Source organism: Balaenoptera ricei, chromosome 4 (assembly GCF_028023285.1).
Source record: "Balaenoptera ricei isolate mBalRic1 chromosome 4, mBalRic1.hap2, whole genome shotgun sequence".
NCBI classification, from domain to species: Eukaryota; Metazoa; Chordata; class Mammalia; order Artiodactyla; family Balaenopteridae; genus Balaenoptera; species Balaenoptera ricei.
Window position 1 is genome coordinate 93,233,609 of NC_082642.1, and position 17,967 is coordinate 93,251,575.

The 17,967-nt window shown below is 41.1% G+C and overlaps 2 protein-coding genes across 7 annotated transcripts in view; one reads left to right on the top strand and one right to left on the bottom strand.

Moving 5' to 3' along the window:
* The window catches only part of SLC49A4 (solute carrier family 49 member 4), a 94,537-nt gene extending 90,084 nt beyond the window's left edge, over positions 1 to 4,453 (bottom strand). The window contains exon 1 of the mRNA XM_059920985.1: positions 3,969 to 4,453. Coding sequence (XP_059776968.1) covers positions 3,969 to 4,323 — 355 coding nt within the window. The 5' untranslated portion in view covers positions 4,324 to 4,453. The remainder of the gene's footprint in view (positions 1 to 3,968) is intronic.
* Positions 3,873 to 17,967, top strand: part of HSPBAP1 (HSPB1 associated protein 1) — a 56,754-nt gene continuing 42,659 nt past the window's right edge. The window contains exons 1-5 of one of the 6 annotated variants that reach the window (XM_059920982.1): positions 5,837 to 5,924; positions 10,245 to 10,635; positions 10,848 to 10,947; positions 11,322 to 11,377; positions 17,230 to 17,415. In XM_059920982.1, the coding sequence (XP_059776965.1) occupies positions 17,277 to 17,415 (139 nt within the window). In that variant the 5' untranslated portion in view covers positions 5,837 to 5,924; positions 10,245 to 10,635; positions 10,848 to 10,947; positions 11,322 to 11,377; positions 17,230 to 17,276. Of the gene's footprint in view, positions 5,925 to 10,244; positions 10,948 to 11,321; positions 11,378 to 17,229; positions 17,416 to 17,967 lie in introns of all 6 variants that reach the window. The other 5 variants (XM_059920981.1, XM_059920983.1, XM_059920980.1 and 2 more) reach the window with 5 other exon arrangements.

Here is a 17,967-nt window from a genome sequence, read left to right on the forward strand (position 1 = left end):
GGTGTTTCCTTTTCTTCTTTACCCAGTTTAGATTCCGTGGTCCATTGTTATATCACTCTCTACATAATCCTCTACTCCTGGCCTGCACTTTCTTAGGCCTACACACCTGGCAAACCGCAACTCTGGTGATCTCTCTCTCTGCCAACTCTGCCCATGCCTGTGCTTGCCCAACAGAACAAGCTGGAGGAAAACAAACGGCCATGCTGATTGGTCTCACTTGAAATTAATGTCCAGTCACTTAAAGCAGGCCCTCTGAGCTGCCCGACAATCCCACTACAATTTTCTAGTCCGTGTGTTCTCTCCTTTCCTAGGAAATAGTACAACTTATCGTGTCTCCTCAATCTTCCAAGAATTTTTCTCCTATCCTTGCTGTCAGGTGGTAATTTTGCTTTCTATTTTCTGAGAACTGTAAACAAAGATAACTCCCACAAGCTCCTATCACCCACCATGTGCATCCGTTATCTATACACTCTACCTTTTCTTCTGTTACTACTGAAGAATTAGCTGTCGACACTTCTATCTAAGGCCAACCTGTCTACTTGTACTCTGGAGGACTGCACCCCATTTTGCTTAGTCAAGGACATGGCTACAGCAGTTCTTCCCCTTCCCTCCAGCATTGTCAATTTCTCCCTTTCTACTGGATCCATTAGGATACTGCATTCCAGAGATACGTTTTAGTATCTCTTATCTTTTTTTTTTCTCTCTTTTCTCTCTTTTTTTTTTTTTCCTCTCTTATCTTTAAAAACACTTTCTCAGTAGCCACATTCCCCCTGGCTACTCCCTCATTTCTCTGCTGCCCTTTACAGTGTGTTTGACATAATGTCTACACTCTTGAACTCACCCCCACCACTCCAGTGAGACTATTCTTTTAAAGGATACCAAAGATTTCCATGTTGCTAAACCCAAGGCTCTACTCTCAGTCCTCACTAGCTGGTTCTTCCTTATCTTCCCAAGCTCTGAATCTGAATGTTGGAATGCCCCTGGGCTCAGTCTTCTTCTGAAGCAACATCCCTCTCCACAGGTGATTTCACTCAGCTCCAAGACTCTAAATACCATTATAGGTTGACAAATCCCAAATTTATTGCTCAGGGAATAAACTGACAGTTTAGTTTGTCCTATATCTAATAGGCATTTCAAATTCCTGATCTGCATGCCATCTACCCCCAAACGCCCCTTCCATAATCTTCTACATCTCAGTAAACTGCAGCTTGGTTCTCCCAATTACTAATGCTAAAAAAGTTGAGAAACATCTTAAATCTTCCCCTTTCCTCACACTCCACCTCTGCCTATCCATCAACAATACTCAAATCCTTCACTACTATCACCCCAGTTGGAAGTCAGCATCAGCCCCATCTAAGCTGTTCCAACAGCCTCCCAACCGGTCTCCCTGCTCTGGCTCTTGTTCTCAAGACAATAGCAGAGTCATCATTTTACTCTTCTGCTCAAACCTTCCAGTGGAGTGAGCCCTCCTCACTCCTTCATGGCCAGTGTCCTTACAGTGACCTAGGAGGCCCTGCATGATTTCAGCCTCTCACCACCTCTCTGGCCTCACCTTCTACTGTGGTTTCCCTTATGGCTCAACTCAGCCACAGAAGCCTCATTGCTCTTTCTCGGATATGCCAAACAGGTTTAAGACCTTTGTCTTTGTCCAAAACAGTCCTGTCCAGAATTGACAAGGTAGGTTTCCTTTTTCCCTCAGGTCTCTGCTCAAACACACATTATCAGTAAGTCCTTCCCTGACAGTCTAGAGAGAGTATCACCCAATCACATCCCCTTTCTCCCTTGCCTTGCTTAATTTTTCTCTAAAACATTTATCACCATCTGACACACTAAATATTTAATTGTATTGTTGTTTTTGCCTGGATCTCCTCACTACAATGTAGGCTCCATGAGGGCTATCTCCCTAGAGCTTAGCACAAATTTAGGTGCCATCTCCTTGTTGAAATTTTCTTCACTAAGCTTCTAGGGCACACTCACTTTTGGTCTCCTATTATCTCACTAGGTAGTACCCTTTTATCTCCTTGATGGAAAATGAAAAGGACTGAGAGTGTACAAAACCGATTTCAGAAAGATAACTGGTCTTCTACTAAGTTGGGTGGGACCCATGGCAGCAGGAAGACCAGACCTATCCTCTAGGGAGAAAGATACTTTAGTACCCAGGGATACCAGGAACTTACTTCTATGTATACAAATAGGACATGTGCAGCAGGACAGCCAACATATGGAAGGAAACTGGCTTTCTCCTACTGAAAAGGAAACCACTTCCTAAGTGAGAGAATTTTAAATTTATTTTTTCTTGCTCTAACCAACAGAAAACATAAAATAGAATTCACCATGTAGTCATAGAAACTCTGAAAGAACTCCTAAAGTAACTTATTTTATAAAGAGAATAGGTAGTCCCTAATTTATCTGGCCATGGATAGTAGATATAATTATAATAAAAAGGACAAAATTAACATTTTTCTACCATAAAAACAAGGCTGGCTAAATTTAGGGAATAATATTGAAAAACGCTCCTGATAAAAAGTTAATAAAAAGAAATAATAAAATAGCATTTCCCCTTAAGTTATCCAATCTTGTAAGGAATGACAGAGGAACTGTCACAGATTGAAGGAGATTAACAAGAAATAACAACTAAATGCAATTTGGGACCCTCGACTGAATCTTGGAACAGGAAAAAAAAAAAAAGACACTAGTGGAAAAACTGGTGAAATTCAAATAAAGTCTAAATTTAGTTTAAAAACAAACAAATCTAAACAAAGAAAGCCTCCATTCAGTACAAGAAACCCTTCCTCAGCCTCTAGCACATATCTCTGCCTAAGTACTTGCTCTACCTGGAAGTTCCACACCTTCCAGGGCTGGACACTTTCATTGTTAGAAGGTTCTTCCCTGTATCCCTTTGAGTTACAGCCCTTTGTAACTTCACTCAGTTTAGTTCTTCCTTCTAGAACTATGAACATTAAGTCTAACTCCTCATTTACTTGGTCTTCACATATTTATATTCTGCCTCAAGTTTCTTTTTGAAGCTTGACACACCCAATTCCCTTCATCTGACACATTATGATTTTTACATCCTTTATATTCTTGTCACACTTTTAAAGCTCTCCAGTTTGCCCATGGCCTTCTAAAAATTAACGCTCAGAATTGAACAGTAGAATAGAGCATTTCAAACTATTTCTCTTGTTTTAGATACTACACTTCTGTGCCTAAAACTGTCCTGCACTTTTTAGCAGCTACATCACATTGATCATGAATCATTTACCCATACTTGTGTGGTGTAATTCAATGCCTAATCATTCAATCCTATGACCTTTTTTTCTCCTCACAGAATCATACTGGCAAGTGGTAAAGTGAGATGTCTGTCCAGAGTATTCTCTATGAAAAGAGAGTCTTCATTCATCGGCAAGCTTCATCTGAGAGTTAAAAATCTCAACTGACCCTTGCACCTAGTCACATACACACACTTTAAAGCTGCTGTGCACCATTTTCCAGAACCATTTTCCAGAAACCAAAGCGTCAGATCCGAGTTCCGCAACAGCTCTTCCTGGGCTTGAGTCATCTATTATGCAAAGCCAGCTCATTACTTCCTTGTATCTGAGCATCATGTCTATTTTCTGACCTTTCACCCTCAAAATCCCCAAATCCCTTTGAAGTCAAAGCATCAGTCATTTTTGTCAGGTGTAAAAAACACACATAGCACGTGCACGGGGATGCTCTGATGTCCAAATATGCAAAAACTTGAACATTTAGAGATCGCTTAATCCCTGCTGTTGCATAATTGGCCTTGATGAAAACATAGTATCTACAAAGAAGCCTTCCCTCATTTGTCGCTTTGGGGACAGGGTGTTCCTAGTCAGGAATGGGATGCCAGCAACATTCGGTCACCTCACACAACCCCTAAAACGAAGCCGAGGGAGGCGGCTTCCCAGGAGTGACATCGCCGGCCGGCGCTCCCGGGACCCCCTCACCTCTCTTGTCCAGGAGCCACATGAACGCGAAGCAGGGCATGAAGCCGATGGGCCCCCAGAGCACGAGGAGCGCGATGTCCCAGCTAGAGAAGCCGTAGGCCTGGCGCGCCGAGTTCTGGATGGGGCCCCAGGTGTTCCAGACCAGGCCCTGCACGAACCCCAGCAACGAAAAGAGCAGCAGCACCAGCCAGCGGCGCCCGTACACCCTCCCGGGACTCGGGGCTGCCGCGGGCAGTACCGCCGCCGCCGCCGCCGCCGCCTCCCCCCTGCTTCTCCAAGCAGCCCCCGGCGCAGGCCCGAGCCCGGGTCCCAGCAGCGGTTGCCGCTCCTCCTCGCTGCTCCAGCTCGAGCCCATTACGACGCGCGGCCCGCGGGGCCGCTGCCCAGCGCGGATACTGTCAGAGAAGGTGGACGCCGAGGTTGCTTTGGTCGCCCTCGGCCTCGCGGCCGCGTTGCTGCGCCTGCGCCGCGCGAGCCGGCCCCGGTCCGGGAGGCGGGGCAGGTGCGACTGGCGAGGAGGGGGCTGGGGTGCGGGAGCCGGGCTAGCCTCTCGCCGGGTGGTGGAGAGGAAACCTCGGCGAGAGAGGGAGTGGAGCCGGTGTCCCAGAGCGGGGACCGGGAGGAATTGGGAAGGCAGGGAGGAGCGCCGCTGAGCCCGAGGAAAAGGAAACTCCCGGAGGGGCTGTAGTACAGGAGGCTGGGCTAGGAACCCGGGATTGCTGGGGGAAGTGTCCAAGTTTACGTCCTGTGCCTAATAACTCGGAGATCTCCAATCACTTAAGCCATATATTGCTTGCTTATATATTGGGTTTATTCTCATTTCTGTTGGGTTTATAACTTCATAAATTAGAGAGGGAGATAGGATAAGATTTAGGCGTAGTAGGGAACCCAGAGGATTGCCGCATGAAAATCATTTGTTTTTTATGTACAGTAAGTACAGCCTTGTTTAATCAGCCATTTTTTGTGTGCTTTACATACCCAATGAGGAAATTAAAAACGAGTCAATTTCATTCATGTATATATACGATATAGATCTCTTTCTACTCTTTTGCCTGTTATTAATAGAAAAGCAATAAAGATATTTTGATTAAAGCTGGAGGATTTTTGCCCCCAAATGACCTAGATTCATCTCCAGTTATTATGATTTTGACTACACGAAGAGTAAACGGGAAGAGTGGAGGTTGTCGATCTCTTGACCAAGCAACCGGTTATTTTGATACACAAATCCAAAAGCCTGACAGCTGTCGGTTAGTGTCCTTGAAAACCTAAGTCAAGCGATTTGGCTTGTTTTGGTCGGGAAATGAGTCACAGGCAACTCAATTAAAGAGCATGTGCCTGAGGTTCACATTGCCCGGTAGCCACGAAAACCAGGTGGAGTCATTTTGCTGCCAGAAGGGCAAGAGAGTCGGGAAGAGAAGGGGAAGAGAAGCGTGAGCTCTCCTGGTATCCAAGGCTAAGAGCGACTGCAGAGTAAGCAAACGCAGAGCCACTTCCCACTGCTCCGAGCCCCACAAAAAAGCAAACCATTCCCTAAAACTCCAATACTGTTGGGAGGAAGAAAGCGCCAAGGCGAAAAGGAATGACTGGAGGAAAACCGAAAAAGAAGCCAGGAAAAGTCTACACCGGAAGACGATTACTGTCTGGGGAAAATAAAAACCACCACAACCGCGATCACGTGCTTACATTTCCACCACTCAAGAATCAAAATAAACCGCGTGGCCCCGCCCAGTTCCCGTCACGTGACTTTCACGCTCGTGCCGCTTCCGGAAGAGTCTGGTAGCAACCGCTGCGACTCTTTCCTGTGCTGCGGCTTTAGACCCCGGGTTTTGGCCTCTCTCTGATCCGGCTCCCGCTCCACTTCACTTTTGGGTTCGGGTGGAGCCCGTGTAGTGATCTCCATGGCAGCAGACTCCGGGGCGATCACTAAGGAGGACTCTGAATCTGGAGAGGAAGAAGGTAGGTGCTAGGCAGAACTCAGACCGTGAGTACAACCCTGTGCCAACTGACTCTTGGCATCTCTCGTGTGGCCGTTTGTCTCTTCGGCCCTGCAGTAAGCTATGAGGAAAACTATTTGCTTTCTAGTGAACGTGGCTTTTTTCAAATTGTAGCACCCAGATTTTTGATCATCGTATAGGTCCAGTATCTCTCCTTCCTGCCAGTGCTGTTTCACACGTGAGGGTGTTGTGACTGTTACAGTGGATTGAACCACCCTTGAGATAAGTGGAGATATCTGGGACTTTTGTGAACAGGAGTATGATTTCAGTGGAATCCTGCTTTAGAGAACGGATGAAGTTTGAAGGCCGGTGAGCCTGAGATCCCTGTTAGCATTTATTGAATGATTGCTCCGTGCCTGGCACTGTTCTGGGTACTGCCATGGGATCCAGAGACTTTTGATTGTATATAACACTGCCTTTTCCGGGTTGAGTAGAGGGACCTAGAAAGGAAAAAGAATGACTAATGCCTGGTAACGTGAATACTATTAGTAGCGCACACTGAAAAAGTCCTGGGCAAATTGATGACATTATAAAATGAAAATGGTCAACCTCTTGAGTATTCACTCAGTATGGGCCTGAGATCCTTCTGATCCTCTGTTTCTATAGTAACCTTACTTTCTTTCCCCAATGACAATTCCCCAAACTCTTTATATCCTCTCTTCATCTCTTCCTCACTTCCAGCTGATGACTTTGCATGTCAGGTCAACTCTGCATCTAATCTACTTTTTTCCTCCTCTATCACACCTTTGTCCAAATCATCCACATTTCTCACCTAAACCACTATTGTATCTTCAGGCCTTGTGTCCCCATTTCCTTTCTTGTGCCCCTCCAATCTCTTCTCCATTCAGTGGCAAAAAGTGACACTCTCTTACTCAAAATTCTTCAGTGAAATCCATTGCACTAAGAACTTAGGTTAAAATCCAAACTCCTAACCACAGCCTACAAAAATCCTTGGTCTGGGTTCTGCTGATGTCTCCAGGAGCATCTCTTGTCACTCATCACCCCCTCTGCTCTTACCTGCTTTTCATATAACTGGCTTCTTAGTCTTCAGATTTTAAGGTATGTTACCACCTGAGACCTTATCAGATTAACCTATCTAAAACAGTCATCGTAGTTTTCCCCTGACCCTTAACCCTAGATGTTTTATAATACGGCATCCTGCTTCCTTCATTTCACTTATCACAATCTGTAATTACTTGTTTATTATTGTTTCTTCCCTTAGACCTTAAGTACCTTGAGGGCAGAACAGATATCTGTGTTATTCACAACGTTTGCCCAAGCAGCAAATACAATGTCAGGCTCCTAGGGGGTACTTAATACATATTTGTTGAGTGAATGAATAAGAGAACCCCGTGCCAAGTCCAGAGGCAGGAGGAGAAAGAGCATGGCATAGTCCAGGAACTGAAAGAAGTTGGTATAAGGAATGTAAGAGACAGGGATCTTGAAGGGCACCTTATACCAAGTTAAGGAGTCTGACAGTGTGAAGCCTTTGAGGAGCTTTAGGTGGGGGAGTAATGGGGTGGAACACAATAAGATTTGGTTTTAGGAAGATCACTGCGGCTGAAGGGTGGAGGATAGCTTGGAGGGAGAAAGACTGAAGGACAAGGTACTTAAACCCCCTTAGCCACAGCACCCTCCTCTCTAAAGTGCATAACTATTGTGAAAATTAAAGATACTTGTAGATCATCTAGCATAAATGTCTGGCAGGAATTACATATTCAATAATGGTAACCATCTTTATTGTTAATAAAAAGTGCTGGCATTGGTGACTGACTGATGTTGAAACTGAGAGAAAAGAAATTGGAGATATCTCTGAAATTTTTCAGCCTGAAAAACTACATGTAAATTAGGAACCTGAAGAAGAAGAAGGTGGCTGGGAGCACTGTTGAGTTTTAATGTGAATGCATAGCATTTAGGTTTGGGAGGATAATGCAAAGGAAGATGTTAAGCATGTAGCCGGGGAAGAGGAGGTTTTTATTCAAATACCATAAATTCACCCTTTTAAAATGTTTTTTAGTATGTTCACAAAGTTGTGCAGCCATCACTACTATAATTCCAGAACATTTTCATCACACCAAAAAGAAACCTGGTTCCCATTAGCAGTCACTCCCCATTCACCCTCTCTCCATCCCCTGGCAATCACTAATCTACTCTGTCTCTATGAATTTGCCTGTTCTGGGCAGTTCATATAAATGGAATCATATAATATGTGGCTTTTTGTGTCTGGCTTCTTTCACACAGCATAATGTTTTCAAGGTTCATCTATGTTGTAGCATGTACCAGTACTTCACTACTTTCTGTGTCTGAATAATATTCTGTAGTATGGATATGCCATATTTTGTGTATCCATTCATCAGTGGGCATTGGGTTTCCACTCTGGGGCTGCTATGAATAATGCTGCTATGGACATTTGTTTACAAGTTTCTGTAGGAACATATGTATTCAGCTTCTCTTGGGCATATATCTAAGAGTGGAATTGTTGGGCTATGTGGTAATTCCATATTTAACTTTTTGAGGAAACTGGTGATTCTTAATCTTGAAGTCCTAAGGAGGACTGATGAAAGTATGGATTTGCTCCCCTGAACAGTATAGCATGCGTACACATTTTTGCAGGTGACTTCAAATTTTTGTATTAAAGGATTCTCCGAATCCTATCTGTGGAACTTTCAACCCTATTTTAAACTGTCATCCTCCCCAGAAAAACCACTTTGGGGTGACTGCTTATTACCATTTCAAAGTAAGTTAAATGGGCAAAATCCTACTGGAAGAGAAGACTTTGCTTTAAATCAGATAAGGTTTATGTGAATAAAGGGTAAGAAAAATACATACATTAAATAAATGCATGTGAAAGTTTCACTCTGTTTAGTATAGTAACGAATATTGTAGGGGTCATAGAAAAGGTAATTTTTGAGCAAACTTATTACCACTCCATTATCCAAAAATATTTGAATGTACACTCTGAACAGGAGACTCTTTTGTACAGTGAGGTTGAAGACAGTTCTTGCTCTAAAATAGCCTATAAATATACTCTGTGGGAAAAGAACACAGATTAAAAGACTTGCAGTATAATACATATTCGCACGGCAGGAGGCAGTTAGATGGGCTGTAAATATTACACGCATTACATGCTTTGGGGGTGAGAGGAGAAAGAATGAATACAGATTGGATTGGTCTGTGCTTCTGCGAGTAATTTGAAGGTTTGGCGTACAGTCCTCAGTCTGCACGCAGCCTCAGGTCCCACAGGCCCACTCTAAAGGACTTGAGCTCTCAAGATTTCTGGTATCCTCGGGGGTCCTGGAACCGGTCCCCCTTGGATACTGAGGGACAACTGTAGTTTGAATATGGAAATGAATGGAAGAAGTTGTTTCTGGAGAGGAGAGGCCAGGAGTGGAAGTGAGTGGAGAAAAGCCCAAGGCACATAGGGGGCAGAGGGTGGGGAAAAAAGTGAGGAGACAGACTGGTGCTACTGGAGTGGAATGTGCAGGGTACACAGCTGAAAGGAGGAAGATTATGCTTGGAGACCAGAGAGGAGCAGGGTGAACCAGAACATTGAAGTGAAGAAGAAGGAAGTCATGGGTTTCACTTTTCTCAGAAGAACAGGGTAAGGCACCCCCCTGAGTGAGGGAGTGGAGAGAGGTATTGGGGATTTGAGAGTGAAGAAGCTTTGTCAAGTTGCTGTTGGGACAGGGGTGATTAGGAGTCAATTAGTGGTGAATAGAGTGATCGGGAGCTGGAGAGGGAACCCGTGGAGGTGTGCATGAAATCGTGGAACTGATCCCTTTGTTTTGAGACTGCTGTGAGCATGCTCAATAGTTCATTTTACAAAAGTGGAGAAAACAAATGGTTAATCTTAGTAAAGTTTTATGCATTGTTAAAAATGAGCTGTGAATTCAGAAAACATTTATTTGGTGTTAGTTTATGCCAAGCCCTGGTGAGTAATGTTGATAATGCGGAGGCCATGCATGTATGAGGGGAGGGGGTATATGGAACTTTCTGTACTTCCTCCTAATTTTGTTTTAAACCCAAAACTACTCTTAAAAATATGAACTTAAACAAACAAACATGAAACTACTTACTGTTAAGAATCAACTCGAACTCTGAATGTGAGATGTTACTTCTAGGATCATACATTGGTTGAAGCGTTTCAGTGAAATTAAAAATCAATACTTTGAATCTGTCTTTCAGACTGAGACTGTATTTGTTTCCATTGGGCTCTGATAGTTTAAAATTTTTTTCTGATTAATTTTTTAAATTGACATATAGTTGATGTATATTATATTAGTTTCAGGTGTGCAACATGATTCAGCATTTTAACAGATTATACTCCATTAAAAGTTATTACAAGATAGAGGTTCCCTGGTGGCGCAGTGGTTAAGAATCCACCTGCCAATGCAGAGGACAGGAGTTCAAGCCCTGGTCCAGGAAGATCCCACATTCTGCGGAGCAGCTAAGTCTGTGCGCCACAACTACTGAGCCTGCGTTCTAGAGCCCGCGAGCCAGAACTACTGAGCCCACATGCCACAACTACTGAAGCCCACGCCCCTAGAGCCGTGCTCCGCAACAAGAGAAGCCACCACAGTGAGAAGCCCGTGCACCCCAGCGAAGAGTAGTTCCCGCTCACCGCAACTAGAGAAAGCCTGCGCGCAGCAATGAAGACACAATGCAGGCAAAAAGTAAAAAATAAATAAAATAAATTTTTTTAAAAAGTTATTACAAAATAATGGCTATAATTCTCTGTGCTGTACAATATATCCTTGTTGCTTATCTATTTTATATATAGCAGTTGTATCTCTTAATCCCCTACCCCTAATCTCATAGTTTTAATTATAGCCAAGTTTATGCCTTGGTGAAGAGAAGGATGCATCCTTTCTAACTGTTCTTCCAGTCCTGCCCAAGGAAATATCTCATTCCAGAGTTACATGGACTTGACTTTCCTATGCAGCTGACGCTCCTGCATAACTGGATTTATTCCTTTTCAGTTAGAGGTACCATATTCTCCATGTCGTTCTTGTTCTCATTTTTTAAAAGGGCAGGAGGAGGCAGGGAAATTTGAAGAAAAACACAAGCCTGTGTGATCTTAAAAAGTGAAAAATTCTCATGCTAGAGCACTTGTGTAATTTACATGTAGCTAAGGTACTTCATATTTGGTAACGATAATATTAGAAAAACAGAACTGTTCAGTATTTTTTAAATTGTGACAAGAAAACAACATAAAATTTATCATCTAACCATTTTTAAGAGTACTGTTCAGTAGTAAGTGTATTCATATTAATGTGAAACAGATCTCCAGATCCTTTTTGTCTTGCAAATCTGAAACTCTGTACCCGGAAAATAACTCCCCTTTTCTCTCTCTCCTCAGCCCCAGGTAATTGCCATTCTACTTTCTGTTTGAATTTGACTATTTTAGTATCTCATGTAAGTAGAATAATACCATATTTGTCTTTCTGCAACTGACTTTTTACACGTAGCAAAATGTTCTCAAGGTTCATCCATGTTGTAGCCTGTGACAGTATTTCCATCCATTTAAAGGCTGAATAATATTCCACTGCATGTATAAACATTTTGTTTATCCCTTCATCTGTCAATGGATGTTTGGGTTGCTTCCACCTTTTAGCTATTATGAATAGTGCTACTATGAATGTGAGTGTCCACATACCTCTTCAAGACTCTTCTGCTGAATATTTTTTGATGAAAAGAGATGAAATAACCAGTTTATTCTGAATTATGGAAAATTTACTTAGTGGAAGCTGAAGAAATGGAAACATTTTGGTAGAAATTTTGAAGGTACTTTGAAACATTTTAAAGAGCTGCAGTCTTTGAGGCACCAGTCTTTCAAGTATTAACTTCACTTAAAATATAGATTTACTTTTCTTACTTTAGGTTTAGGAACTTAAAAGCACTATGAGTCATATTCTGGTTCATAAATGGATTAAAGTGAGGAGGAGAAGACAATTTTCTGGGTTAACTGGGCAAGAGTTACAAGTGTAAGAAGATGGGAAGAAGAGGATGGTAAATGTCCAGCATGTAACTGTCTCCGGTCCCCAGCCTGAACCTGGTTGGGTGTTCACTACCACACTGAACATTGGTATTGGCAAGGTCATGTCAACACAGCCTCAACATTTTGTGGTTTCTTCGTCGGCACCACCTTCTAGATCTTGAAATTCAAAGGGTTTATGACAGTTCAGCAGCAGCAGAATTTTCTTAGTTCGTATTGACATTTTAAAATAGTGACTATAAAATTAAAATCATCTTTGGTGTAAGTTTTACCATTCGGTCTTCAGTCTGAACACAGTCATTTTGTTAAGTAGTACTTGAATAATTCCATCAGCATTTTTCTGACCTGATCTAAATGTTCATTATTTTTTACCCTGATATCTACCATTCCAGATGGTAGATGACCCTTGTGTGTATATACAGTAGTCATCAGATTGATGAAGCCATCATAGGCTTACCTGTATGTATTTAGAAATAAATTAGCTCCCAATGCTAGGACCCAATTTTTTGTTCATACTGTATCACTGTGGTGAGTCTCTGCATTGTAACTTGAGGCTTACTCTGATGTCACCTTCTGAAAATTTTTTAATAAAATATAAAACTATTAAATTTAAAATTAATAGTTATTAAAATTATACCTGACATGAGGAGTGAGTTAATTTCAATTTCAGGATCTTTGTCTTTGTTGTATTCTATCAATATTAGGAGCGTATTCTGGAAACTTGGTATTTCTTGTCTTAAATTCTAAATCTCAGATACAAATCCAAGCCAGATATTAATTGACTGAAGCCAGATTGCTAGCAAATTCAGAGAAATTAGGTTTCAAATTATCTTGTCCTTTGCATTAATTAAAGAAAAAATTAACTGAGAAAAAAGTAAATTGCTTTTTGATGGTGTTTCACCATCTCCAAAGAATTGTTACCAAAGCTGTAATAAATCGTCTGAATAACATGCTACATTTGGAGGGAGAAGAGACTATTGTGCGACACCTAGATCACTAATCATTTTTTCCAGCAGTTTCTAAGTCATCTAATTAGAAATTGCTACTTGCTGCAAGTTTAGACCTAAATACATTTACTCTTTAAAGGCTTTTGAGGTTGCTTCAGAATTTTTATAGCTCTTTGCAAATATCCCTGGCATGGAATGACTGGGTGCATCCCTAGGCTATTTAATTAATACAGTGTAGATTGTATTCTTCTTTAAAGAAAATTGTAACACTTAAATTTGTTAATTTACTAGCCCAGTTCATTGTTGATTAAACGATCAGAACCCAAATTACTTTTATCTCACAACCAGCTGATTGTTTTATTTCACTGATAGGCCTGAAATCTGCAAGTATGCTAATTTCCTGTTATGGTGAGCATCCTACTGATCTACTCTGCATATGCTTTATAGCACTTTTCATTCATTTAGCAAATGTTTGAGCATTTAATATATTCCAATCACTGGGCCTGGTACTTTCTCAGCAAACTTTAGTTTTTAGGGTCTCCTATTAAATAACCTTTGGGATGTTTGGCATTTTTTGATCAGATCATTAAATACTTTTTTAGAAAATTTAATGTTATGTTAGAGGAAAAAATATTTATTTACTTCTTTGAAGCTCCTCTGTCAAAACACTACTCATGTGTTACTAATGCCCACGTACTTAGGTGTACAAATATGAGAACTGTTCTGAAAACATTCAAAGCCATGTGATCTATTGGCTCTGATTTAAGATAAGCAGCATGAATAAATCGTCACCCCCAAAGGACTGGTGCTTCTGTTTTTCTCTGCCCTTTAAAGTTCTAGAAGCAAAATGTTCAAAGCTTGAACATTTTACAACCATAGAACTGAAAGAATGTTACAGTGAGTCCCACCAGCCATGATTCATCCAGCCTAAACTAAGCCACAGAGCACTCTCTAGGGAGAATATGGTTGTCCTTGAAAACCATAGCCCCAGAAGGCAAGGTGCTATACCAGTTATGAACTAATAACAGAGTCCTGTCTATGAGTTAGTGTATTTATGTGAAAGGGTTCAGGGGATAGAATTTTGCTGGCTTTGGTTCAGGGGCACAAAGATGGACATCTTTGCATTCTTTCAGCCGGTGTTTGCAATTTCCTGGGCCTTTCTTTTATCTGTCGAGATGGTTAAACATGATGTCTGTTTTCCAGGCAGGATATAGGAGAGGAGGATAAGGGGGAAAGGCTGACTCAGCAACTTCTAGATGTATCCCTGGCCACTCCTATCTGCATAGGAATCTGGCAAATGTAATTTTTCAGCTGCTCCCATTGCCCAAAGTTCTGTTAGTGAGGAAGAAAGAACCAGTAGTGGGTAAGGTAGGCAACTAGCAATCTCTACTATAGGTATTAACTACTCCCCCCACCACACATACAAACATGTGCACAAACCAGAACATTCCTCTCTCCCCAACAACACGTGGATTTATTATCTATGGATCCATCTAAAGCTTCCCTGCACCAGCTTATCTTTTCGGGTTATACTGTCTCTCTGTTTTTAGTGCTAGTATAAGTCCTACAGTTTTAATTCTCTGGAAGCAGGATTATGTGGTAGAAAGAGCATCGGACTTGGAATCAGGGAACCTGACCTATAGTCCTATCATCACTGGTGTTTTGACCTTTGACATCTGAACTTCCATTTCTTCATTTGGATAATGGAAATAAAATACCTTCTCTACCTGTATTTTACAGCCTTCTTAGAGGATCCAGTGAGCACTTTTATTTTAACAAAAGTGTGTGGCAAATAGTAAAGCCTTATACAAGTAAATATATGGTATTGTTATGATGATGATGATCAAAACCAAACTCTCATCTTCCCAACAGAAGGAGATGTCACTCCTAACCTTTCTCTCGTGGCAAGTCACAAAGTCTGGAAACCTCAGTCTTCCTTACAGCTGCATCTGCCTCCTACCCCACATCTCTTCAGTCATAATAGTCTTTGACGTCGTTCTCCTAGTATTTCTCCATCTCTACCATCTCTGCCTTCCTCACTGCCACCCTTTGTTGTTCAGGGCCTTATTACCACTCTTCTCACTTGGCTGTTGCAATAACTCTCTGAGTCAGTTCCAGTCCCTACAGCTCCACACATTTCTACAGAGCCCTCATTTTTATTGTTAATGAATTGAATGTACCAGGGGACTGTACTATGGGAGAAATATTTAGTAAATTATTTTTCTACTTTTGAGACATTTGGTTGTTTATATTTTCAGGTTTTTTATTATGGTAATAGATATTTTATGCATATGTATGTACATATATATAGTATAAATGAATATGTATGTAGCTTATGATTATTTTGTTAAAAGCACATTCCTCTAACATGAGTTATTAGGTTAATGGGTGGTTCTTTGAGACTTTTGCTTCATTTTCCCAGTTGTTTCCCAAAGGGTAGTACTAATTTATATGTCACAAACAACAGGTATTATCATGAATGTATTGCAGCTTTTCATGGTCTAGCAAAACTTTAAAAATATATAATAAAAAATGTGACTTGTCCATTTTCATACACAGGGAATCCAGGCACTCCAAGTCCAGGAAGACTTGGTACATTGCAATCTAGGTAACCCTGTGCTTACATTTATAGGCTGGCATGGGTTAAGACCTTTTTTAAATAATTCCTGGTTGCAGCCTGTTTTCCTTAACAGGGCTCTTCAGTACGTAAAGGTCACTTAAAGATAAACTTGGGCCTTCTTTTACATAGAGACCTAAGAGTGCCTTCTGTCTTCCCTACTCCACGTAGCCCCACCTCTTGCACTTGCCCATCCCCGGAAGCACCCGCACTGATGTCCTCACATGAGAGCCCTGACTACACAGAAGGGGCCAGAGTGTTCTCAGATGTCAACTGCTGAGGGCTTAGAGCCTGCTCGCTTTCACCACTGGTTTAGGAGAGGTTTCCGAGTTTTGCCCTTGTCTGAGAAAGGAGGGCCAAACTGACCTAAATTTTCATTTTCTTTAAAAACAAGCCTCACATTCAGACAAGTACAAATTACTCAGGTTCCTCGATGAGTCCTTCTCCATCCCTCGTCCTTTTGTCAGATAGTTTAGAAGAAGGTTGGTTGAAGGGGGAATTTGGATTATTCATGAGCTTTTCGTAATTTTTTGAGTAAGTGTAATTACAGATTAGGTAACTGAAATAGAGGGTTTAGCTGATTGTCCTAGAGAATCATAAATTCATGTTTTGGGGATCAGAGTATGAAGCATTTTTCAACTTTCCCCCCAGACTTTCATCTTGAGATGTCTTTAAAGAGAAACTTACTTGTTCTTTAATTTTTTTTTTAATATATTTTTTAATAAATTTATTTATTTATTTTTGGCTGTGTTGGGTCTTCATTGTTGGGTCTTCGTTGCTGCGCGCAGGCTTTCTCTAGTTGCGGCTAGAGGGGGTTACTCATCGTTCTGGTGCACGGGCTTCTCACTGCGGGGGCTTCTCACTGCGGTGGCTTCTCTTGTTTCAGAGCTCAGGCTCTAGGTGCGCAGACTCAGTAGTTGTGGCGCACTACTGTGGGCTTAGTTGCTCGGTGGCATGTGGGATCTTCCCAGGCCAGGGCTCGAACCCGTACCGTCTGCATTGGCAGGCGGATTCTTAACCACTGCGCCACCAGGGAAGTCCCTACTTGTTCTTTTATTTAACAAATATTAATCTTTACCCTCCTATCCGGGATTAACATTCTATGATTGAAATTTATTGAAGTCCTCAGTAAGTCACAGTGTTAGTTTGTGCATATTCCCTTGTACAGTTTATAGATGCAGTCAGAATCAATGATTAACACTGATATCCACCCTAACACATATTTTATCTTTTTAAATCTTGCAATAAAATAATCCCCTCTCCTGCTCCCCATCCACTGCTGTATGAATGCGGTAGTCTTTTTGGCAAGAACATGTGCTATATCAAGTAGAATTATTGCTGAGTCCAGCAACTCTACTTGTTCAAGAGTAGGTTCCATCAGCATTTCTTACATAATTCTCTATTTAGGAAATAATATTTTCAAAAAATTGCATCTTTTAAATGTATATAAATACTTGGAAAGCCTTTTTAAAAAAACATTTTTGACATTGAAGATTGTAAATATTTTCCAACATTTACAATTTAATATTTGAGAAAAATCATTGAAGGATTATGGCTCTTTGAGGCCAAATATTTATGTAAACAGTAATAAATGAAGAGTAAATGCAGTGCAATTACACAGAAAGATTTGCCATAATAGAAATGATATTAGCTATTTATTCTTCATATTATATGAAATAACTTTTAAGTTATTTATTTCTCTCCCTAGGTAAACATGTCAAACCTTTTACACCAGAGAAAGCGAAAGAAATTATAATGTCTTTACAACAACCTGCAGTCTTCTGTAACATGGTTTTTGATTGGCCAGCCCAACACTGGACTGCAAAACATCTTTCTGAGGTCCTTCAGGGCAAGCAGATACGATTCAGGATGGGAACGAAACACACAGATACAGGTAGGACTACAAGGAATCATCATCATAATGTCTCTTCAGTAGCATTCCCATATTCTCAACCGTGGTTTCTTTATCTCTAGAGAATCCTTTATTTCGAATCCTCTTTCGGACCATTTTCAGATAGGAAAACTTCATTAGAGATTTTAAAAGGACAGTTTAAGATAATTTTTTTAGACTAAACAACCTATAATTTATAACCCCACATAAAATGTAGTTGTTCATGTATCATGGTTCATTGATCATAGTAGACACTTAATAATAATAAATATTTGTTAATGTGCTATTATTTATGTGATTGAAAGAGACCAATACTAATCTAACAGTCCCTTCTACTTTTGACTCATGTACAATGTGTCCTTTTATTTGTCGCCTCACTCACTATTTATAGTGCTCAGTCTGGGTGTAATTTTATCTCTCTGCTTTATCAGCTGCCTGACCTCTATTGCATTACATAAATGTGAAACATATGTGAAGCTGTTTTTTTCATCCTCTTAAGCAATTTGATTTTGCCAACTCCCTCTTCTTCCCTGAAGACTTGTAACAGTTTGATTT